Source organism: Penicillium verhagenii (assembly GCF_028828195.1).
Source record: "Penicillium verhagenii strain IBT 33310 chromosome Unknown utg000008l_segment0_segment0, whole genome shotgun sequence".
Lineage (NCBI taxonomy): Eukaryota > Fungi > Ascomycota > Eurotiomycetes > Eurotiales > Aspergillaceae > Penicillium > Penicillium verhagenii.
The window spans coordinates 2554789-2577501 of record NW_026643172.1 but is presented as its reverse complement, the minus strand read 5'-3'; the positions used below and the strand labels follow the sequence as shown (position 1 = coordinate 2577501).

The window sequence follows — 22713 nt, the reverse complement described above, 5'->3', positions numbered from 1 at the left end:
TAGGCAACAATGGCCGACGGTCTACTTTGGTACGCTAGGACGAGGAGTTAGCAGCAAGTACTTACTACTATGTAGTAAGTACCAGCTTGGATGTCCACAATCCGTAAGCTGGCTAGATGTTCTCTGTTGGGTGTGGTGATTTCTCCGAAAGTAAATCATAACATTTGAACTTCAGCAGGGCTTCCAAGGTTTTGCCACTGCATCTGCCAGGTACAGGTTTGCTCTGACCCCCTCACTTTTTAGCGCTAAGCTAGGCACCCTTTTCTCCAACCCCCTCAGTAATGCATCCTGAATACGGGCGTTATCATGTTTCTTTCATCCCCGTCGTAAGATAATAATTACTGATCACTTGAGAAGACATCTGATATATTTCTTTCTTTGGAAAAAATCAATCATATCAGAAGAATAGTAAATTCTTCAGGTTGGGTAGAGATAGAAAACGGAAGGGGAAAATGGACCAATGTGAGGTGTAACCCACACGGCGGCAGCAGCTGATTCCGGGAAAATGACGCACTCTTATCACGTTATGCCGATCTCCGTCTCCAGTCGCTCCCCCAGCTCCCTCTTATCTTCCTCATCCTCTCCCCCCATCAACATCATCAACACTCTTTGCCCATTATGAAGTCTGTTGCCCTCTTGACAGCCTCTGTGCTGCTGGGCAGTGCCTCTGCTGAGGTTCACAAGCTGAAGCTCAACAAGGTTCCTCTCAGCGAGCAACTGGTAAGCTTTCCCCATATTACTTACTCTCTTCAAGCGGAGTTCCCGGCTGATCCCCCCCATCTAAGGATACCCACAACATCGATGCCCACGTTCATGCTCTGGGCCAGAAGTACATGGGCATTCGCCCTGACCGACACCAGGAGGCTATGTTCCAGGAGACCTCATTCAAGCCCCAGGCTGGTCATGATGTCCTTGTCGACAACTTCCTGAACGCGCAGTGTAAGTTCCCCTTATCACCCCAGAAAACATCAACCAACCTCTGATTTATCAAATCTTATCAGACTTCTCTGAGATTACTCTTGGTACTCCTCCTCAGTCCTTCAAGGTTGTTCTTGACACTGGCAGCTCCAACCTTTGGGTCCCGTCATCGGAGTGTGGCTCGATCGCCTGCTACCTCCACAACAAGTATGATTCGTCTTCATCCAATACTTACAAGAAGAACGGCTCCGAGTTTGCCATTCAATATGGTTCTGGTAGCCTGAGCGGCTTCGTCTCCCAGGACACGCTCCAGATCGGCGACTTGAAGATTAAGAACCAGGACTTCGCTGAAGCTACCAGCGAGCCCGGTCTCGCCTTTGCTTTCGGTCGTTTCGATGGTATCCTGGGTCTGGGCTACGACACCATCTCTGTCAACAAGATGGTTCCTCCTGTCTACAACATGCTCAACCAGAGCCTGCTGGACGAGCCCGTTTTTGCCTTCTACTTGGGCAACGCCAACACTGAGGGTGACAACTCCGAGGCCACATTCGGTGGCGTAGACAAGAGCCACTACACTGGCGAGCTGACCACTATTCCCCTGCGTCGCAAGGCCTACTGGGAGGTCGAGTTCAACGCCATCGCTCTCGGCGACAACAAGGCTGAGTTGGAAAACACCGGAATCATCCTCGACACCGGTACTTCTCTCATCGCTTTGCCATCTACTCTCGCTGAGCTCCTGAACAAGGAGATTGGTGCCACCAAAGGCTTCACTGGACAGTACAGCGTTGACTGTGCTACCGTTGACTCCCTGCCTGACCTTACCTTTACCCTTAGCGGTCACGATTTCACCATTGGGCCCCACGACTACATCCTGGAGGTCCAGGGATCCTGCATCAGCAGCTTCATGGGCATGGACTTCCCCGAGCCCGTGGGTCCCCTGGCCATCTTGGGAGACTCTTTCCTGCGCAAGTGGTACAGCGTCTACGACCTTGGCAACGGCAGCGTTGGCTTGGCCAAGGCCAAATAGGTCTCTAGCGAAATGGAAGACTTGAGGCGATAGCTACCGGCAAAGCTGAAGCCAAGGCTTGAGGAAATGTCTCGTATATGCATTATTGTACATGCGGTTCCAACCAGAATGCTGAGTTATGGGTTCAAATGTTTGTAAACGTGCTTTGTCATCTGCCAATTCAAGCATCTCTTGATTGATTTGTATCCTTTTACTTGTTGCTTTTCATTTATTATTTCTGCTCAACTCTTACTCTTGTGTTTGCTCATCAGTAACACCACGGTTTTGGCTTGTCTTGCATGGATTTACTCTGCATCTCTCATTCCTTTCGCTTGAATCCATGGCCCTCGCCTTTGTATCAAACTCTCTCCTCATAGTATGACAATAATATACCCATTGTCCATAATGCTCTCCGGTGTTTAAACCGAGATATGTACTCCACAGATACCAAGTAAAATCCTCTCTGGCTGCCCCAATCATGATTCGTGGGCCAGCTCGTATGGAGCCGATAACCCGTGACTGCAGCGAGAGCCGTTCAGTGACAGGTCCAGGGCCAATCAGGCTGCAGTGCCAGTTCGGGCCGAGAAGGACTGGAACAATAGTAGGGTCGGGGGTCAGTGAAATAGAAAATGAGCCCAGCTCGTGCTTTACCCAAGCATAGCTGTCAAAACAGTTTAAATATAGGACTTGATACTAGTAGTATACCATACATTATTCAGAATGGAACTTTCCTTTCTCCATACATACTAAGTGTACAATCAGTGATCTCGGCATGTCCCGGGGGCGGTGTAGGTAGTCGTCCTTAGCAGAATGAGCTTCTTCGACCGTTCACAGTCCCCGCACCGAGCTTTGCCATTCTCCGATCGCACGCATTCTTTCCATTTGTTAATCTACCACTTGACACCTTGTCCCCTCACGACTCTGTGTGTTTTCCGACCTTTACAATTCACACAGTGGCTGTGCAAGGCGCGTAAAGTTGTCTTTTCTCGTATTAGCCTTGTGTGGCGATTCCACATCTACACGACTGCTCTAGCTTCAACCATTGCGCTTTGGCATCCATTTATCCATCTATCTTCTCGGTAGACATCCGGCTTGCCTAGGGGTCGTCGTTTTCCACTCTGTCAACCTCATCTGCGCGATCCTCGCTCCGTAACATCCACAAACACTCCCCATCACGCGTCGCGTGCTGGTTATGGCTCCGTAGCCCAAGTCGCACGCGATCATATTCCTTACACTTCCCATACCCCGCTCATCTGTGACGGGGAATTGGAAAAACAAAATCCTTGAAAACTTTGGGCTCGTTGAGTCATTGATTGAGACTTTGTGGATTCCGTCGCCTGGGGGGCGTACCGGGAGCAAAGATGCTTCTCCGTCTGCCGCCCGGCCTGCATTATCCAATCACCATCACCTCACTGCTAAAGGCACCTGGTGATGAGGTGCAGACCAACGAGGCTTTGTTTTGGTATGTTTATCACTCAGAAGTTGAGGAGGGTGATGGCATAGGGAACATCATCAAGAAACAGCGCAAGTTCCCAACTCGATTCGAGTCGACCGTTGATGGCGAGATTGTGGCATGGAATATCTCTAAAGGCGATATCATTGATCGACCGTAAGTCTTACTTTGCCTGAAAACTTGTGGATGTTGGTTGACGCCTGTGTGCAGGATTGATGTTGTTGAGATAAATGAACCATGTGCCCATGAGGTGCAATTTGGTGGGATGTGCGCAGAGTGTGGAAAGGATATGACCGAGTAAGTGTGTCGTTTTGGAAGGTCAAGATGATCGTCGTATTGTTGTACTGATGAGTCTTTTTGCGATTACGAATAGAGCTTCATACAATACCGAGATTATGGATTCCTTCCGTGCTCCAATCCAGATGTCTCATGACAACACAACCCTGACGGTCAGTCAAAGGGAAGCTACTCGTGTTGAGGAGGACGCCAAGCGTCGCCTGTTGGCATCTCGGCGTCTCTCGCTTGTAGTGGATCTTGACCAGACCATCATCCATGCTACCGTTGATCCTACCGTTGGAGAATGGAAAGAGGACAAGGATAATCCGAATTACGACGCATTAAAGGGTGTTAGACAATTTCGCTTAGTTGATGATGGCCCGGGAATGCGCGGCTGTTGGTACTATATCAAGCTGCGGCCAGGGCTCGAGGATTTCTTGCAGAATGTTGCTGAGCTCTATGAACTACACATCTACACCATGGGTACTCGCGCATATGCACAACATATTGCCGATATAGTTGACCCAACAAGGAAACTTTTTGGAGACCGTATTCTCAGCCGTGATGAAAGTGGAAGTCTGACAGCGAAAAACCTACAGCGCCTGTTCCCAGTTGACACAAAGATGGTTGTCATTATTGATGACCGTGGTGATGTGTGGCGCTGGAACCCCAATCTCATCAAGGTCTCTCCCTATGACTTCTTCGTCGGGATTGGTGACATCAATTCTAGCTTCTTGCCTAAGAAACAAGAGATTGGTGAGACCCAAAATACGGTTGCGAAAGTTGATAAACCGGAAGCTACGGGGCAGAATGGTATTGTCCCAACCGAAAAGTCAGCGGATGGGAGTGAGGTCTCCGCATTAGAGCAACTAGTGACAATGGGAGGTGGTGACAATCCAAGATTGCTGCAGGAGCAAACAAATGCTCAAGAAGAGACCATATTGCATCAGGTGGAAGACCGGCCGTTGCTGCAAAAACAGAAAGAATTAGATGCCGAGGATGATGCGAGTGCCGAGAGCAGTGAGTCATCAACACTCAGCTTTGATTCCCAAGAAGGCAAGCCTCGACATCATCTACTTGAAGATCATGATCGAGAGCTCTTCCAACTCCAAGATCGCCTGGAGCAAGTTCATCTCCAGTTCTTTGACGAGTACGATAAGAGGCGCAGCAGCGCATTGGGAGGCCGAGTAGCGGTCTTGCGGGGTGAAAGGGCCCCGTCAAAAGACAAGGATGTGGACCTTAAGTTGGTTCCTGATGTCAAGGATATTATGCCCCGAATTAAGGCACAGATTCTCGGTGGAGTGGTCATGGTTTTCTCAGGTGTACTCCCCCTCGGAACAGACACACAGAATGCTGATATCTCCCTCTGGGCCAAGACATTCGGTATCGTCATTTCTCCGAATATTACCATGCGTACCACTCACCTTGTCGCTGGCCGAAATCGGACCGCGAAAGTACGACAAGCCACAAGATATCCTGGCGTCAAGATCGTCACAACGCAGTGGCTTGTGGATTGCTTGACAAGCTGGAGGCGTCTTGATGAGGAGCCCTATTTGCTCCCCGTTCATCCCGAGGATCGTGGTGAGCCCCTCTCCCCCGGCTCGCAAGAACTCGCCGAGAGCGCCTGGCTCTCATCCTCGGATGAGGCGTCGGGACCATTCTGGACTGGCGAGGATGGGAGTTCAGACGCATCACTACTATTCCCAGATGCCGCATTGGATGAGGCTTCCCACATTGGTTACGATGAAGACGAACAAGCTGCTGTCCATGATGAACTCAGGGAGTTCCTCGGTAGTGACGATGAAAGCGAAAGCGACAACGAGGCTTGGGCAAATGAAGGGACCGATGAGGCGGCTGGAGGCGGCACGAAACGGAAGCGCGAATTTGGATCTGATGGCCAGGCCGATGATGATTCTGCCGAAGACGAGGAGGGCGATTCTGATCAGAAAGGCTCGCGCCTCTCGCAGCGCATCAAGCGTGCATACAAACGAGGCACTGGTCTCCGAGAAGTTGCAAGTGCTGCTCCAACTGATTCCGATGACTCTCGTATGACACTGCAGGCGGGCGAAGAAGAGCAGGATGTCGACAGAGCGGATACGAACCCAGATGAAGATGATGGGTATCCCGAGAATCCAGACGAAGATGATGACGATCTGGAGCGAGAAATGCTAGCGGCATTTGAGGACAACGATAGCGTTGCAGAGGAAGGAGAGGAGGACATGATTGAAGATTAAATTTGGTCCACTTTCTCTCTTTATTTCATATATCCGCTGACTGATCCCTGTTTCTCCGGTTGTCTTCGGTATCTGTGACCGATCTAGATTCCACTCTTCCAACTGGCTATGCATGTTTCCGATCTGATTTGCCTTCGATTCTTGCAGTTGCAAGCGCTTCTACCATAGCGACGGCGTTTGCATTGATTGTTTTTTAACGTCTTACCTGTCATATTTATCACTTTTCATCCCTACCTTTATCAGCCTTATCAAATATCACCTCTTCTCTGTTATTTTTACTTTCTTTTGACTCATACTCAGTATCCTTCCATATTTTGCCTACTATTAGGTATGGTGTCTTTGTACAACCTTGGAATGTAAGTACGTCGTAGATTCCCGACTACAAGGTCGAATGTCAATTACATACATGGATAGGATAACATCTTGAAGTTTCAATACATCTTTCTCATATGTAGGAGTCATGCAATTGAAAATGATATTTACAGCAGCAGAAAATTGGGTTGCCAGATCGAAAAATAAATTAGTTGAGACAAAGTCACACATTCATCATCGCTAAACGCCAAATGTATATGCAAAATATGGTATCACAATATGTCAAAAGAAAACAAAAGAATAAGACGAAATGAAGAAAAAACAAGAGAAAAAAGCACATCATGATTTTAGGAGCATCCGAGCCAAATCATCTACGATGGTAGTAGTTCCGATGCACCTGCCACGACATGACCATCATCCACACGTAAAAAATTGTGTTAACGAGTTCCATAGCGAAAGCTGTTTTCCAGCAATTACCTGCCAAGAACAGAAAAGGTCAGTAAAATCATCCAGAGCATTCATGGGACCTGCAACTCGCAGGGTATTACAAATAACTCACAAATGGTAAGCTGCGTCAACCACGCCAACGTATCAATATTATTCCCTCTCGATTTATTATCCACAACATAGATCTGACAGTTACTATTCACATTCCCGACAACTCCATATAACTGCAGCGATGTCTCAATCAAGCCAGTCAGGAATAGAACGAAGAGGATAAAACTGCCGAGTATCAGGATGCCGGGTAACAATAGGTGTCGGGCGATGAGCCCGAGGACGAGGAAGATGAATGCAACGCCCAGGGCGCTGGATGCAACCATGAACGGGAAGAGCCTGGTAGTCACGAGTGAGAAATTAGTTTTTTTTCCCCCAGGTTGGACTGAGTTGTGGGGATTTGTGTGGTTGCATGCAAGTCCACTTACCATGGTGTTCCAAGCTCCATTGTTGACTGAACGGTCATGAACCAGGAGAAGATGCCGAGGCATGTTGCTGAGCCTGCTAGCACGACGATGAGCCAGATATTCAGCTGGATCTCTGGCCAGTGGTAGTTGAGGCGCACGCGGCGATCAAGGGGGGCCGATTTAGGCATGGTGGTTGTAAGGTAGCTGATGATTGCGCTCTAAGGTGAAGGTCGAGTTGCGACGGTGAATGGCAATTTATAGATAGACGCCTCAGAGGGTACGAGGGAGAGTTTGTGCCTGATTGGGTCGAGTTGGCGAGGTATTAATCTCTTGTTTGCAATGTAAGCGACCAATTGCCCAAGTTTTCCACGCTGCGAGGGTGTTGTGTTTGTGGCTTTAGATGCAGATCTGGGGAAGCGATAAGGGCGGACAGCGCATCGGGCGCCGAAAGGCGCAGTGTCTGGACAAGACCCAAACGTGGAGAATAGAAATCAAACGAGAGATTTTCTGTCGCTGAAGAATGAGAGACTTGGCAGAATAATGATTTGGCGGGGGAAAAAAGAATGGAAGAATAGGAAGAGTTGGAAATGTGAGATTGGAGGAGGCGGGGGGTTGGGGAAATTGAGGTGGCAGGGGATTTTTACTAGGAAGTATACACGGGAAGTTGAAAAACAAATTCACTTTAACGTCATTGAATTTTCTTCCTTGCTTCTAGTCTGTCTAGCTCTCGTGGGAATCTAAGAATACATAAAAAAACAAAAAGAGATGGTGCTAGATCAGAATCAAAATTACAAAAGGGTATCGCCCAACGCACTGCGGACCAACGAGCAGCCTGCACGAATGGTCTCCGCTGCTCCAACCGACTCTAGACTGGGGTTCACCTCGACCAAATCCATGGCGATCAAGTTACCAGTCTCGTGTACGGCTTCGCAGATGAAATCACCCTCGCGCAGAGTTAATCCGCCACGAACGGGGGTACCGGTGCTGGGCGCCCACTGGGGATCCAGCGCATCAACATCGAAGGAGAGGTGAATGGGGGTATCATTGCCGATATGAGCGAGTGCCATCTCAACAACGCGACCAATGCCATGACTGAAAAAGGTAAAAAAAAATAACGGTTAGGCATGAAGAAAACCCAATTGGGGGGGGGGGGGAAACTGGGGAGATAAAAACCTACCGATCAATGTCGTGCATGCTGAAAGCTTTAATCCCGTGCTCACGGAGAAGCTTCTTCTCTCCACGATCCACATCGCGCAAACCGATGTACACCAACTTGCGAGTGCTCACAATGTGCTCATCCTGCAACCAGCCAAAGATATCGCGTTTCTCCTCCCTGGCCAGCCGAGTCAGGAATGCCATAGGCATACCGTGGATGTTGCCGCTAGGGCTCATTTCGGGAAGATTGATGTCGGCATGGGCATCGACCCAGATCACACCGATCTCACGACCCAATCGCTCCCGGATAGCCTTGGAGGTACCGGAGATGGTACCAATGGCAATGGAGTGATCGCCGCCCAAGGTCAAGACAAACTTTCCGTCCTTGGCGTAGTTGTAGACCTGGGAGCTCAGGCGCTCGGTAACAGCGCTGACGGCACGAGGCTTCTTCATGTTGCGGTGATCGGGGTCCTCGGCCGGGATGTCTTGCTCGTAGTAGTGGACGGTGTTATCGTGGTGGATCTCATATTCGAGGTCATCGCGGAGCTGGTCGAGAAGTCCGGCCTCGATCAGAGCCATTGGGGCGGCCTCGACACCTTTCTTCATCTAATTCAGGATTGAAGATTAGCACGGGATTTGTCTCTGGTGGATTCAAGCCTTTCCGCTCAGGTTTCTAGTCTTCTTACCTGTCCGCCATTGAATCCAACGGCGACCACACCCAAATGATCGGGGTGGGTGAGGAAGCGCGAGGTGATAGTAGATGGTTGCGTCATTGTGGGTATGAAATGTGAAGCAAGTCGACAAGGAAAGTGCGACTGAGGAGTTTAAAAGAGGAAAGAAGAAGGGATTTCAAGGAATTTGAGGAATTTGAGGAATTGAAGATAGAAAAGACCCCGGAGATCTAAATCAGTGATCGACGATAAGATAAGGTGGATCGGAGAAATCGGAGAAAAAGAGGGGCAAAGCAGCTCAACTCTTTGGAATCTTTGATCTTTCACTTGAAAAGTAAATGAAAAAAAAAAGAAGTTAATCTGATTGAAAGTGCAAGAAATGAAGGAGACAGCGTCCTCTTTTATAACTTTCCCCCTTCTCCCCTTTTTCCCCCGGCCCTGGTTCATTCCGGTTTGCGTGTTCAAGCATCGCTAAAACCTGCACTTAGGGATCATTGCACTCCGCCGGGTTCTCCATACTTCCGTTAAGTACAGGTTGAGGAGAGCTGCCCCATTTAGGGTCCCGAAATGTCCCACTACGTTACAATCTGCTGTCTTAGCGAGGGATTAAGTCCGAGATATGTCGTAATGATATCTGCGGATCCCAATCACTGGAGAAAAATGGGGTCCGGGGCAGGAGAAAGGGCTGTCATTGGAATTTGAAGTTCTCTCGTAACCAGAATTACTGATTTTTGATTTTCTCGAGCACTCAAGTGCTATCTAAGAGTTCTAAAGAGAAGAAGACACAGCCCTGATATGAACATCTCTGCAAGTGTTATTGGCTGCCCATGATTACATGCATTAAGCTAGTCCTTGTCATTCTTTGTTTTGTTCGTTTCAAGTGGCGAGTGGTCGGGAGATGTTAATATATATTATGTACTACAGTGTATACATTATCGGAGATAAGATTGACTAACATTGATAACCTATGTACTAGCATATGTAAACTGATCTGTCACTTACAATTTTATCAACTCAAACTTCCTACATATGTATGCAGCTATTGATACACCTAGCGCCTTGGTTCAAATGATTGTATATTCAATATATAATAACTGATCAATAATATCAATAGACGAGACTATATAATCTCAACCCTGAGTGCTTAAGGGTGATATATCTACCCAGTCAGCAACCTTGGATTATCTTACACCCGAGGCAAAAACAAGGTTGAAACATTTGAAGTACAACAGCACGTACCTAGAGACTACCTACGATTAGATTAATAGTAGTATATGTATAGCACTTAATCCACATCCTGCTGTAATCCAGTCCATACATAAGCATCAGTTGATTCAATTCGATGTTGACTTATCTCAAGTTCAAAAAGTTCAATTTTCAGAGTCTATACTATGTATACCTATAAATAGTGCTAACAATGAACCTTTGTGATTGGAAAGCAGGAGCAGGAACAGGAGCAGGAGCGCGCTAACATTTGAACTCTTTGCCGGGGACACAATGTTGACATGGCAGATCTGCCGACCGGACTAATATTTGAGAGAATCATTATTTCAAGAGATGGAGAGAGGGGGAAATGAATCTGCCATTTTGAATATGACTGTCCAAATGACTTTAGACCTATCACCTTACAAGTCAGAAATAAAATTCAATAGTTAAATAGTCAAGACTCAAGAACAATGAAGGCGCAGGTGGGATGTGGGTGTTTTAAGGCATGAACGAGGCATCTATTCTTAGAAATGTACCCAAGTATATTCGAATGAACGTCATTTCCTCCATGTCTTCTCTAATTATCACCTTACATTGAACATTGAATACAAATGTACAATCCTTGAAACCTCTGGAAACCACCTTGGAATCCTTGGAGATACAATGTGACATTTTGCAACTGCAACAATCAAATGCACGCAATACATGAAGAATGGTGACTGGTCACATCCCACCTTCCATCTTCGCTACCCAAAAAATGGGGCCTTTATCTGCCCAGACCGCCAGTCTAGACGCAAGGAGATGATCGACAACAGCGACTCGCCAGCTCACTCACTCTTTACTATGTTCAGACACGCATGCATTGTCCCTCGGACCGGAAAGGATGACTTTTGATTTGTGCTTTTCCATGGGCCCACAGGGCTATTGAATAACCTTCCCCATTCAAGCCGCTAGTCCAATTTGATTCTCTTTCCCTTCAACCCCAAGGCCTTTTTCAGATCCGTGCTGTTAGCATTTTCTTGTACCACCGAGTACATGTGTGATAGCTGACAACCACCTCCGCATTTACCGATCGGCAGGGATTACAAGGAACCTCCTTGCGGGCCTGCCGTCATTGGTCCCCCGATCTGAAGCCCCCGGCGCTTCTCATCTGCTTCAGATTTGTCGGCGATTCCCTGTGTGACGAATTGCAACACTCCATTCTTAAAGCGAGGCGCCGCAGGTGTGTTTTAGCCCCGTCCTGGTGACGCGACTTCGTTTCCCCCATGAGATAGAAGAGCTGACGTGCAGCCCCCAGTTTACTTTTTGACATTTACTCCGTAATTTGCATCTAAACCCGATCCAACTGGCTAGGGGCATACTACATACACAACATACCTCTCTCTCCCGCCTTCTTGCCTGAGGAATGTCACAGTGGGAACATTTGAGACATCATATCGACTATCGCTTGATTCTACTTCCTTTTTGGACGCTTGGCTTTTCCCTTTTAAACTTTCTCGTCCATCCTGCGGGTCATACCCCTAGAATCCCGCGGCTTGACGTCGTGAGATCGGATCCTAACCCCTCCCTTGTGCCATGCCTCACGGCCCGATATCAACGCCCTGGAATTCATTGATATTACCACCATACTGGTTCGCTTTATGCCAATCGAATCCCACTAGTGCGGGTATGAACTAAAATCTTTTCAATATTTTAAACGTCTTCTCAGCAATGAACCCGGCTTTTCTTCCGAGCCTACCCGATCAACATGCCACTTAGTATGCGCACTCGAAAGTCGACAAGGAAAGATGGCAGGAAGAGAACTTCATCGGCTGTCTCCAATTCTACAACGCAGGCTGGCCCTGTTTCAAGCTCTACGATCCCCGAGAAAAAGACTCCTGCTGGACGGAACGATACTTCTAAACAAATCGTGAAGCTGCAGGCGGCTTCACCTTCGCCTTCGCCGCCAACCCCGGAGCCCGTGAAAGAAGTTCCTGATGTGTTCCAATTCCTCGAGCATAGTGATGAATCTTCATCAGCCATATCGGAACCTTCAGAATCCGAATCAGAGTCGGAATCTGAATCTGAATCTGAATCAGATTCCGATGATGACATTCCTGCGCCCCGACCTTCTGTAACGAAAATCCAGTCACCGAGACCGCGTGCCAACCCCTTACCGCATGCTATATTGACATCAAAGCCCACCGCTTCTTCAAAGCCAACAAGATCTCCCGCTGGCGGGGCATCGAGAACTCCGAGAGATTTACGTCCTCCATCAGCGCCGTCACCGCCATCCGTACCTCCAACAGATACCCGTTTGGTAAATAGAAAACCAATGCCGTCGCCAGCACGAAATCCCCCTCCAAAGGAGTATAGCAAACCTCCGGCCGAGTCTCCACCCCCACGAAAGCGCAATTTGAAGATATCACCACCGGAAGATTTTTACTCAAGAGATGTTACTGCCATTCAAAGGTCGCCGTTGCCACCCTCTCCGCCGAGTAGTCCCGAGGATAGCATACACCGTGCGTTACAGAGAAGAGAATCAAATGCCTCGCAGGTATCGTCGGGCTATGAGTTGATGGCATCACACCTGACCCATTCGGCCACAGACGACAAGGGAGCATTCCCTCCGTTGTACCGACGCTTTGAGAAGTTGAATCACCGCGTTCTACTCCACCTCCAAGACGAGATTTCTCAGATGGAGGAAGACCTGCAATTAATGGATGAGTATGAGCACCTGCAGCGGATCGCCACCGCCGAGAAAGAAGGCAACAAGCCCCTACCCGCAGCACGTCGTCTAGACATACAGACCCAGTCTTATCCGGAACTGCATTACAGGCGAATGGATCTAATGGCAGCCCTGATCCAGAAGACAGAGCAATATAGTCAGTCCCTACTGTTTATTATCCAAGCCGCTCGAAATGACTCTCCTATCTAACAACCGACCCTACAGATAACGCCCTCAGCGCATACAGCAAAGTAGTTCAAACTCTTCCCCGCGCCACAGGCGATGATATCCAAAATTACCGCTCCTGGATGAAAACACACAACCCCATCGCCGCGGCTGAAACCCGCTTCCTGGATAAAGACGTCGACCTCGTATCTCTCACACCCCGCCTCGCGGCATCTGCGGCTACTGCTCCCGTCTACATGGCCATCATGGTCGCTTCGGGGGCTCTTTTACTTCCCCTGCTTGCATTCAGCATGATCGCAGAGTTTTCTGGACGCCTTGTCGTTGTCACGGTTGTTGGCGGTGCCGCAGCTGCGGTTGCAGCGAATTATTCGGCCGGTATCGACACTCTCGTTGATTCGAGAGATGGCTGGAGATGTGCCACACTGTAAGAATTTCCTCGCTGGTGATCTAAACAGAAAACAGAAAACAGAACGCAATACTGATATTTTGACCTTAGGTATTTTGGTTTTATGGCTATTGCTGCGATGTTCATTCCCTAGCTTTGGCCAATGCCGTCTTTAGAGCTTGATGAATAATGAATTGTATTCTCCAATGTGTCATTTTTGAACGAATTTTGTTTCCCTTCTCTGCTCGTGTTCTAATTCCGCTTATATCAAGGATCTGGTTTTCCTATGTTTCCCCCCTTTGTGTTTTACTGGAAGATCAGTTTGTTATGTCGGTTTACTGCGAATCGGCAAAAGGTTGAACCTGTGCGCCATGGCATGGCATGGGATGGAGGCGAGGGCATCAGGATTGAGGTGTTTGGGAAGAATGCGTGTTTTAGTTCCATGTACCAACTATCAATAAATGAAATAAATTCCGGCTTAAATCGAAAACATTCGCGTTTCATCGAACGTATAATCAGATTCATCATGAAAAAAAGAAGTCTGCAGTAATTCCATTCTTCAACGTAGATTGGAGTAAAATACAGTATAGAGTACGAATGTTATTAAAGCAAACGTTGGAAAGCAATATTCTTCACATCTAGACTGACACTTTAAGCGGACAGTCCATACTACCACCCCCAATGCCCCCCGCGCCTTCTTGGAGAAATAAGAAACCATGCACACAGGCGCCAGTCGCTCGAGTCATTTCAACACAACACCGGAGGAAAACAGAAACAAAACCGAATGAGCCCACAAAAATGATTTCGCAAAGACCATTAAAAACAGTGAAGGGGGATGTGAGTAAAGAACAACGTAGGCCCGTGAAGGCATGTTCAAACACGAAAAAGAAGTGGATTCCAACAGGAATCAAGGCAAAGACATAGTTGCAAACAAATTAGAGGCATTAGAGAAACTTTTTTTTCAAGCCTCAGAACATAGCTCATGTGCAAATCAAAAAGCGTGAAAGGAAATGTATACCCTATGACTGAATGGGAGTGCCATTTTGCTTGCTTCCAGGTGTCAAGCTACCCTCTTGGGAATGGCGAGCTTCAAGTTGTGACTGAGCTGGTGTTTGGGCCTTGGTCCTGTCAATCATGGTAGCCTGGTCAGCCGCACTGCGAGCATATGCTGCGGCGGCAGCGCTGTTTGAATAGGCCTGTGACGGGGCTTGATTTGTATACTGAAATCGTTGAGCCGAGGCAGCGACGGGATTGGGTGTGCGTCCCTGAGGAGTGGCGTTGTATGTAGCCGCCTGCCCAGGCCTTGGAGTATTATAGGCCTGTGGCTGGGGTGTGAATCCATTGGAAGCAGGACGCTGGAACTGGGGTACGTTGTTGGCTTGGCTGTATTGCGAGTTTGTTTGCGCAAATTGAGCGCCGTAACCAGGACGTTGGGAAGGAGTGCCTGGGGTTGCTCGACCCCCTGCATAAGGCGGAGTAAATGATCCGGTCGAAGAGGGTTGACGAGCTTGCTGGGGTACTTGGAAGGCCCCTTGCGATTGAGATATACGAGCGTTAGAATTGTAAGAGCGCTGGTTGTACGCCGAGTGAGAAGGTTGGAAACTGCTGGGTCGAGTCGATGATGGCGTTGAAGCACGGTTAGCGGCATTAGCCTGAGCAGCGATCGCCGCAGCACGCTCTTGGCTAAGCGTGTAATCATCTTTCTCCATTGTGCCTTTCCAGTCGGGGCTCTCAATTATGATCTTCTGGCTGATGTTCAGTTTGCCCAATTGATCACCATTCACCTTCGCAACGACATATGGAGGCAAAGTGCTGATAATGGCAACCAATTTTGACCTGAGGTTATCGTAAACAGCCCTCTCAGCATCGGATGGAGTATCTAGGTCATCGAATTCTGGTAGAGGTGATTCGTTTGACTCAAGATGTTCGGTGGCAGAAGGTATTGTGTTTTTGCGGATATTTTGGTAGGAAGCCAGGGTCTCTAGCAAGTGTGATACCTCTGCGAGAACCTCGTCGATCGGCCTCGATTCCAGAGGTTCCTTGGGTGACACCTCGGTTTGAGCGAGATATTCAGAATAGTCTTTCGGCTTGGCAGAGTTAATCATCTCATCAATCATGTTGTCATCGATATTATTGATAGCTTCGAGATCTACATCATCTTGCGTGTCGCCTTGTGGGGTTGCAAGAGATAGCCAGTTACGAAAACGTCTAGCGCCTCGTTGCCCCCACCAAATCATATTCTTTGCATCAGCTTGTATAACAGCCCTGTCACTGTCAAATGTTGGGGCAAACGAGGAGTAAACGCCCTGTAGAGTGGAGGAGTCATCACCAGTCCAGAGAGCAGGGTCCGCATACTTTATTCCGATGTTGGCAGCATCCTCACGGTGCTTTTCAACACGAGACCAATAGGAAGGTGATGATGATATTCCGCCATATTGCAGCCATTGCCCCGAGTGATGCGGCACGAGGGCCGAGTTGCTTCTCTCGCCCGAAAAGTTCTTGATATCCATGACGAGATCGAATGGGTCAATCCAAGAGACTGCGTTTCGATTACTTCGCTTCCGAGGTTCCACAGGAGGCAAGCCTGAACGGGGTGCAAAGACTTCCCCAAATGTTCTCGGCCTTGGAGCAGTGGACTCGACATTGAAAGGAACCACTCGAGTGGTCGCCATGCCATTAGGCAGTCCACCTTCACGAAGGGGTTCTTGCACCTCCACAAACTTTTCCGCGCCAGGCTCAGAAGACTGCAACGGTACCTTGACGGATTTTTGCAAACTAGAGAACAACTGTTTCGGGTGTGATGGATTTCCGCCAAACAAAGTCAATGCCTGTTTGTCCTCACGAGCGCCGATATGTGAGACTGTAGACTGAAGTTGATCGTCCTCATCATCGTCTAGTGTCTCAGCCTTAACGTCAGGCTGATTGATGAAAGATTGACCGACAAGGCTGTTCATATGTTTCTTAAAAGCGGCGATGCGATTGACCACCTCCGTGACAGGAGCTCCTTCGGTGGTTGCTCCATTTGTCTGATTTTGATTGCGCTCAATAACTGCAGCGGAAGCGCGTTCAATATCGCTTAGAAATTCCTGCAGGGTATTGTAACGGCCTGACTCGACCCGTGTCTGGATGTTGGATGTGTCTTGTTCACCCGATGTTTTGGCGCGTTTCGCCCGAGGCTTGGCTGCCGACGTGGGGAATGGACAAGAAAGGAGCTGGAGTTCGGTGTCATGTCTGTCAATTTGTCAGTAAATCCTCCCTAAACAATACTCCCCTAAAGATAACTTAACCTACTTCAAAAGGAGACCAACAAGGGTTCGAAGGTTTTCGTGAAGAAGAATACTGTCACGCGATGTGGTTGAAGCAGCCTCAATAGTCAAATTCTCATCCTGAGTAGAACGCTTCCTTTTACCCGGAGTCGCGGTCGCAGTCGACTCCGGATGGGATTCACCATTTATCGGAGTCATCGTTCTGGGGTCTCCGGCCTCGTCGGCGCTCATTGTGGGGGAGTACGCGGGAGGTCAGGGTTGTCAGAACTTCCTTTGGCGCGCGCGGTCTCCACTAATGCAGACAAGGTCTTGAGGGATCCTGGTATGTTGGAGGGAAAAACCAGGAGCTTGCGACCGGATGCCTAAGGATCAATGGTCGTTCGGGGTTGTGAGTAAAGTGTGGTCCTGTTTGCGACTGGTGGTCCGAGGAGTCTTGATGTGAGGCCCGCGACAGGATCAAGAAAGGATGAAATCGCGACTGACGGGGGAGGAACAACACGTAGGAGTTCAGGTAGTTGGGGTTGAACCAATGTAGGAGGAGTAAGAAAGAGAAAAGACGTTATAGTGGGGAGGTACAATGGACCAATTTACCGCCCCGAGCGAATTATTTTGGTTGCTGTGAATACAGAAGTATTGAGGATTGAAGGACGAGGGCGATACCGTTTCGTGAGACTCAGAATGCGCTTGCCCGAAATGTGTCGACACGTGACCTGTATCCATTTTCTGCCGTCACAATCCAAAAACTCTTGGATTCTTGTTTTGATAAACCAATGTCATTGCCCTCTATCTTTTTCCAGTGCGAGGGAGGATATTTTGACGCCTGACTAGAGTACTTAGCTCTGGGAAAGGTGTCTCTATGATTATATTCATGGATGTCATCGGCTCTCAATCATGTTCGAGGCCTTTCGGGGGTACCCTCTTTAAGAGCCGCGCAAAGGCGTCGCTACCCATGTCGCCAGGTATGTTGAATTAACTATCCACAAGCTGAAATACTATCGCTAAAGTCAGAACTTTTGTTTCAGAGCTTATACAGTGACACATGCCCCCCTAGATATCACTGCAATGATCTGCTGCAACAGAACCCACGAGGCATTCGAGGTTCATTCCACTCCGGACCTTTCCAAGCTTTCAGATCACGAGTAGCACAGATTGAGTTTGAGAGGCAGGAGAAACATCATGCTGAGTCACTCAAGTCGTCTGTGTACCCGGCACAAGATCCGCAAGATCTAGGAAACGCGCATGCCTACAACAGACGAAACCCTATCCGAAAATGCCGTAAAAAATCGACTCCATCCGTTTACCTTGCCGAATCTCTTCAAAGAGCAGGATATGCACTTGGGGCTAGCAGATTCTCACGACGAGCTGCATTTACAGGCCCTGTCATTCCGGGAACAGTGTCTCGAACGCACCCAAACCCTAGACCACGTTTACAAAAAATACTAGGGGAATACATTCAGTTGGTGGAACCGCTGGTACAGGACAATATCAAACGTGGCAATCGAAATGCTCTAGACATTGCCATCAGGGGCGTATTCCGAGAGAGCAATTACCGATACCTGAGAAGCCGAGGCCACGACGCCAAAGATGTGGCTGCATGGGCTTGGGTTTTGACGAGCCGTGACCTTCTACGTGCAGCTTCTCGAATACTTATTCTTGAAGCTGATTGCAAAACCCAGACTGCTTGCGCAGAAGGTCCCAGAGTCCCGTCCTTCATAACATTATTCTTGTTAAGAAAGCCACGCTTGGAACCATATGTCCTTCGACTGCTATTGATTCATTCTTTGCACCTCATGAGCGGCGAACCACTGCCGACTATAAACGACCTCGAAATTTTGGAAAGGAATACGCCTTTGGTGGGACTTGCAAAAACCCATTCTAGATTAACCAAACTTGACTCAAGTACATGTACGAGGCTTGTTTTCCGCTTGATTCGACATGCTCGACTGGTCTGGCCAGAAGCGCTCCCTGCCATCGCACGTGAATTTTCTCGCTTTTTGACGAGATCTTATTTGAACGAGCCTCAGAAAAGAATTTCGGACCCGGTCAAAACACGCACTTTCAACAAGTGTCTCTGGGCGCTCTCGCTACCGGCAAAAGTCCATCCATTCCGATCAGCCTTCATACAACAACAGGCTCAATTTGAGCTTCTAAGGGCCATGGCCACTCATAAGCCTGTAATCCCCGTGACACGGATGGGCTACCGAGCTGTAGCCGCAGTCCAGCTGGCTCAAAAGAAAACGATTGATGAGCGGCAGTCCGCTGAATTAAAGGCCCCCTCATGGCCCCCTTGGAAAGAGGAAAAACTTGGTATCGATGCTCAACGAGGCAACGAGGGCCGCTACAGTCGCGCAATGAATGTGTTGTCCCAGATGAAAGAAGCTGGTTATTCTCATAGACTTTGGGAAGACGCAACTGCCATCCTAGCAGGCTGGGATACTGATGGTAGTCCCACGGTGCAAACAAGAGCTCTAGCCCTTCGAAACCGTCGTTCTTTGTCGTTGGCTCTCCATGACTATACTGGTAATCACCAAGTGCTGTGGACTGTGCGAATCCGTGCTACTAGGACCCTGCGTGAGGCCTGGGCTTGCTTTTTGTCTTATCAAGACCACGGCTTACCTCCGACCGCTTCCATTTATGCTGCAATGGCCGAAAAATTGATCTTTCATCAAAATGCGGTTCGTAGCAAAACTGATCTGACTGATCACTCTGCTTTACCAGGTGATGGGCGAGAGGTCTACCCCGAACCGGCTTCTGCTCGAGACATCATCTATGTGCGCAAAGAGCCACCGACTTTGAACGATTTCCTGGACGAGATGGTCTCGCAGGGATTCCGCGCCTCTGAAAAACTCCTCGCGTTACTTCTTCAATCTGCTCAAGATTTCTCCTCAGGAATAGATTATCTACAATGTAGCGTCCTCAGAAGTGATCAGATTCTGGCACTGTGTACCGTGTGGCATCAGTCGACAGATTACCAGAAGCATCATCTCAAGGCACTCGAGTCGCTATCGGACATTTTATTCGGTTCATTTGTTCAATTTTTATGTCGATACTGGGGGACAACAGTTACCTCATTCGCGGCGAACGTTTTCATACCCGACCAACCGTCTGAAGAGTCAGTGATCAAACACCAAGCCAATTCACCCGTTGCAAATCTTGCAGAATACCGTGCAATTCTTACAGAAAACTTGGAGTGGGATGATAACATGGAGTTGGATACGGATCCTGATTACCCACTGACCCTTCGACATGCTATTCAACTGGTCAGAGCACGGCAACCACCTTGTGGCTTAGCCTGGCATAACCTTCTTTCTGCCCTTACTCGTCAGGATAATGTACGACGAGCGGGTGATAGGAGTCTTCTTGCCATATTGGCATGGCACGGGACGTTATCATTGTTGAACTGGATGCGAATTCACAATATTGAAATTGGGCCTGACGACTTTCAAGCTTTGTGTGTGACATTCTACAGAGCTGTTGATGCTGGCATCAAACATCCTCAAAAGGTGAAGAAGGCTTTCAAGTACTTGACCAGCCATTCAAATATCGAGGACCGAGAAGAAACTTCGTTCGATTTTTTGATCCAGAATGGACTGTCGGTTCTCAAGTCTCATTTTGACCAGCTGGTCCTTACTTCGACGAAAACATCCAGTATAGCAGAAAGAAGCATCTTTGAGTTAGAGAACAAGACCAAATCATCACTTGGTATGCCGTCTCTGCTACATGTTCCATCATACGCCACGATTCACAGTTATGTGCGGGCCATGGGAATTGTAGGAGATGATGATGGCCTGTTACATTTGTTAAGGTGGATGAGTCAATCAGCTGATTTGCTGAATGAGCTTGCTGGGGACCGTCTGAATGGCCAACGAATGATCCGCCAGACCCTAGTGGCGATCCGGCTGCACCTGGAGAAGCTACACCCGCAGTATACCACTAGCGATCAGATACTAGTAGCATCGGACTACAAAGTGCAGGAGGCATACGACATTGTCAGCCGGACAGTGGGTTGGGAGTGGCCCAGTAATGTGGACATCCAGGAATATTGTACAATACTGTAACTTTTACATAGATCTAAATGAATTGTGATACCCATTTTGAATTCGAGACCTCCATTTACAACAAATAGTACATGATTTACCTTGGCAGCAGTAGTAGACTAAAACATCTAGAAGTTGTAGCTCGGCAATCGTCGGCCCCAGTGAGCTTCCCCACATCCGCAGCTCCGATCGCAAACTTCACGGCATTTTATGATCACCATCATACACCCTGTCCACACACCTTCTCGGACCCTGTGATCGAGAGAAACATCGACCGCTTAAACTGACCCGGACAATGGCATCCGCACTGGCGCCTCGAATCGCCCGACTTACCCCCCTCACCACCTTTTCTCGCCGGACCGCGACCCAGACGACCCGGGTTTTCATCTCGCAGTACAGCACCAGCTCCGAGGAAGTCATCAAGATCCAGCAGATCCCTGCACCAGGATCTGGACATGTGCGCGTGCTGCAGCTAAATCGACCTAGCGCCCGAAATGCCATCTCCCGTCAGCTGCTCGACAGTCTATCGCAGCATGTCAAGTCTATCGCCGCGGAGGAAGGCAATGGCCCCACGCGTGCTTTGGTAGTAGCAAGCAACGTTGATGCTGCATTCTGCGCGGGCGCAGATTTGAAAGAGCGCGCCAAAATGTCACCTGCCGAGTAAGAACCGTGCCTTCCATGACCATCCATGAAAAAAAAAACAATCCAAAAAACAATCCCCCCCCCCTGCTAATCTGTGACGCTTAAAACACAACAGGACTGAAGATTTCCTTTTGGACCTCCGCACCACCTTTAAAGTCCTCGCAAACCTCCAGGTCCCTACTATCTCCGCCATCTCCTCCATGGCTCTGGGAGGTGGTCTTGAGCTCGCCCTTTGCACTCACCTCCGTGTTTTCGGCTCCTCCTGCATGGTCGGTCTCCCGGAGACCCGTCTCGCGATTATCCCCGGTGCCGGTGGAACTTACAGACTGCCTGCGTTGGTTGGTATGAACCGGGCGCGCGATATGATTCTCACCGGGCGCCGGGTGACAGGCCCGGAGGCCTATTTCATGGGGCTGTGCGATCGTCTGGTGGAGATCTTGCCCGAGGAGGCGACACAAGAGGGCGTTGCACGTGAGAAGGTTGAGAAGGCGGCCATTCGGTTGGCGCTGGACATCTGTGAGGGTGGACCTATTGCCATTAAGCAGGCGCTTTTGGCCGTTGAGGGCTCGCCGATGGGCGAGGCTTCTGAAAACCGGGCTTATGAGGGCGTTATCGAGACCGAGGATCGGTATGAGGCGCTGCGCGCTTTTGCTGAGAAGCGCAAGCCTGCTTTCCGAGGACGGTAAACATTTCAACATGTGCATGATAGTATCTCTCCCGTGGTTCCGCTTTGGATATAATGCTACATAAAAGGAGCTTTGATAGTAATACGAAAGTAGATGTATAACATAACCATGGGCTGCCCTACAACTCACTACCTAACCGTGTCTACATATGGCTAAAGTACTACTACATACTACTATACATAGTACTACTATGATGTAACTTCTGCTAGAGCTGGTCTGCCTTGTAGTACTGTGACTAGTAGGGACTGCGACATCAAAGGTCAAGTGATCAGTCAATATTATCTCTGCCTCACTTGGCAACATCACCCCCTACCAGTATTCTTACACCTGGGCAGCCTTCTCGCCCTTGGATATCTACCAACCTCTTCTTGAGTGAGCCTTGGATCCAAAGTCCCGTGTGGACATGTCAATTTGGATCGTGGATCTTCCAGAGATGCACTTGATTCGGGCACGGGAAATGATGTTGCCCGGGCCGGTGGTTTTGTATAGCCACGTTTAGTCCGGTTGCCTGCATGATGCATGAAACTTCGCCCCAATACGAGCATTGTGTTTATTTTTGTCTAAAAAAACCACTCAATATTCTCTCATTACACGTATAGATGTGAGTAAGATTAAATGATAGATCGATCTATGCAGATTGCTTAACCCCGTTAACGGGACGAATAAGCCAG

General features: G+C 48.7%; 8 protein-coding genes across 8 annotated transcripts; 5 read left to right on the top strand and 3 right to left on the bottom strand.

Moving 5' to 3' along the window:
* Positions 1-618: 618 nt before the first annotated feature.
* On the top strand, positions 619-1945 carry N7466_008942 (uncharacterized protein; the record flags this gene model as incomplete). The annotated part of the gene is made up of 3 exons (XM_057168331.1): positions 619-720; positions 786-939; positions 1002-1945. 3 exons carry the CDS (start codon positions 619-621, stop codon positions 1943-1945), a joined length of 1200 nt encoding a protein of 399 aa, XP_057018962.1.
* Positions 1946-3285: 1340 nt separating this feature from the next.
* Positions 3286-5887, top strand: fcpA (protein-serine/threonine phosphatase; the record flags this gene model as incomplete). The annotated part of the gene is made up of 3 exons (XM_057168330.1): positions 3286-3533; positions 3588-3674; positions 3751-5887. 3 exons carry the CDS (start codon positions 3286-3288, stop codon positions 5885-5887), a joined length of 2472 nt encoding a protein of 823 aa, XP_057018961.1.
* Positions 5888-6566: 679 nt separating this feature from the next.
* Positions 6567-7289, bottom strand: N7466_008940 (uncharacterized protein; the record flags this gene model as incomplete). The annotated part of the gene is made up of 3 exons (XM_057168329.1): positions 6567-6676; positions 6759-7033; positions 7123-7289. 3 exons carry the CDS (start codon positions 7287-7289, stop codon positions 6567-6569), a joined length of 552 nt encoding a protein of 183 aa, XP_057018960.1.
* A 600-nt stretch (positions 7290-7889) lies between these two features.
* On the bottom strand, positions 7890-9029 carry N7466_008939 (arginase; the record flags this gene model as incomplete). Its single annotated transcript, XM_057168328.1, has 3 exons — positions 7890-8193; positions 8279-8862; positions 8943-9029. The coding sequence occupies 3 exons, from the start codon at positions 9027-9029 to the stop codon at positions 7890-7892; spliced, it is 975 nt and encodes a 324-aa protein (XP_057018959.1).
* Positions 9030-11880: 2851 nt separating this feature from the next.
* Positions 11881-13565, top strand: N7466_008938 (uncharacterized protein; the record flags this gene model as incomplete). Its single annotated transcript, XM_057168327.1, has 3 exons — positions 11881-12997; positions 13066-13450; positions 13523-13565. 3 exons carry the CDS (start codon positions 11881-11883, stop codon positions 13563-13565), a joined length of 1545 nt encoding a protein of 514 aa, XP_057018958.1.
* Positions 13566-14430: 865 nt separating this feature from the next.
* N7466_008937 (uncharacterized protein) lies at positions 14431-16908 on the bottom strand (the record flags this gene model as incomplete). The annotated part of the gene is made up of 2 exons (XM_057168326.1): positions 14431-16642; positions 16703-16908. 2 exons carry the CDS (start codon positions 16906-16908, stop codon positions 14431-14433), a joined length of 2418 nt encoding a protein of 805 aa, XP_057018957.1.
* Positions 16909-17545: 637 nt separating this feature from the next.
* Positions 17546-20735, top strand: N7466_008936 (uncharacterized protein; the record flags this gene model as incomplete). The annotated part of the gene is made up of 2 exons (XM_057168325.1): positions 17546-17636; positions 17662-20735. 2 exons carry the CDS (start codon positions 17546-17548, stop codon positions 20733-20735), a joined length of 3165 nt encoding a protein of 1054 aa, XP_057018956.1.
* A 274-nt stretch (positions 20736-21009) lies between these two features.
* On the top strand, positions 21010-22042 carry N7466_008935 (putative mitochondrial methylglutaconyl-CoA hydratase (Auh); the record flags this gene model as incomplete). The annotated part of the gene is made up of 2 exons (XM_057168324.1): positions 21010-21374; positions 21472-22042. 2 exons carry the CDS (start codon positions 21010-21012, stop codon positions 22040-22042), a joined length of 936 nt encoding a protein of 311 aa, XP_057018955.1.
* Positions 22043-22713: the final 671 nt, after the last annotated feature.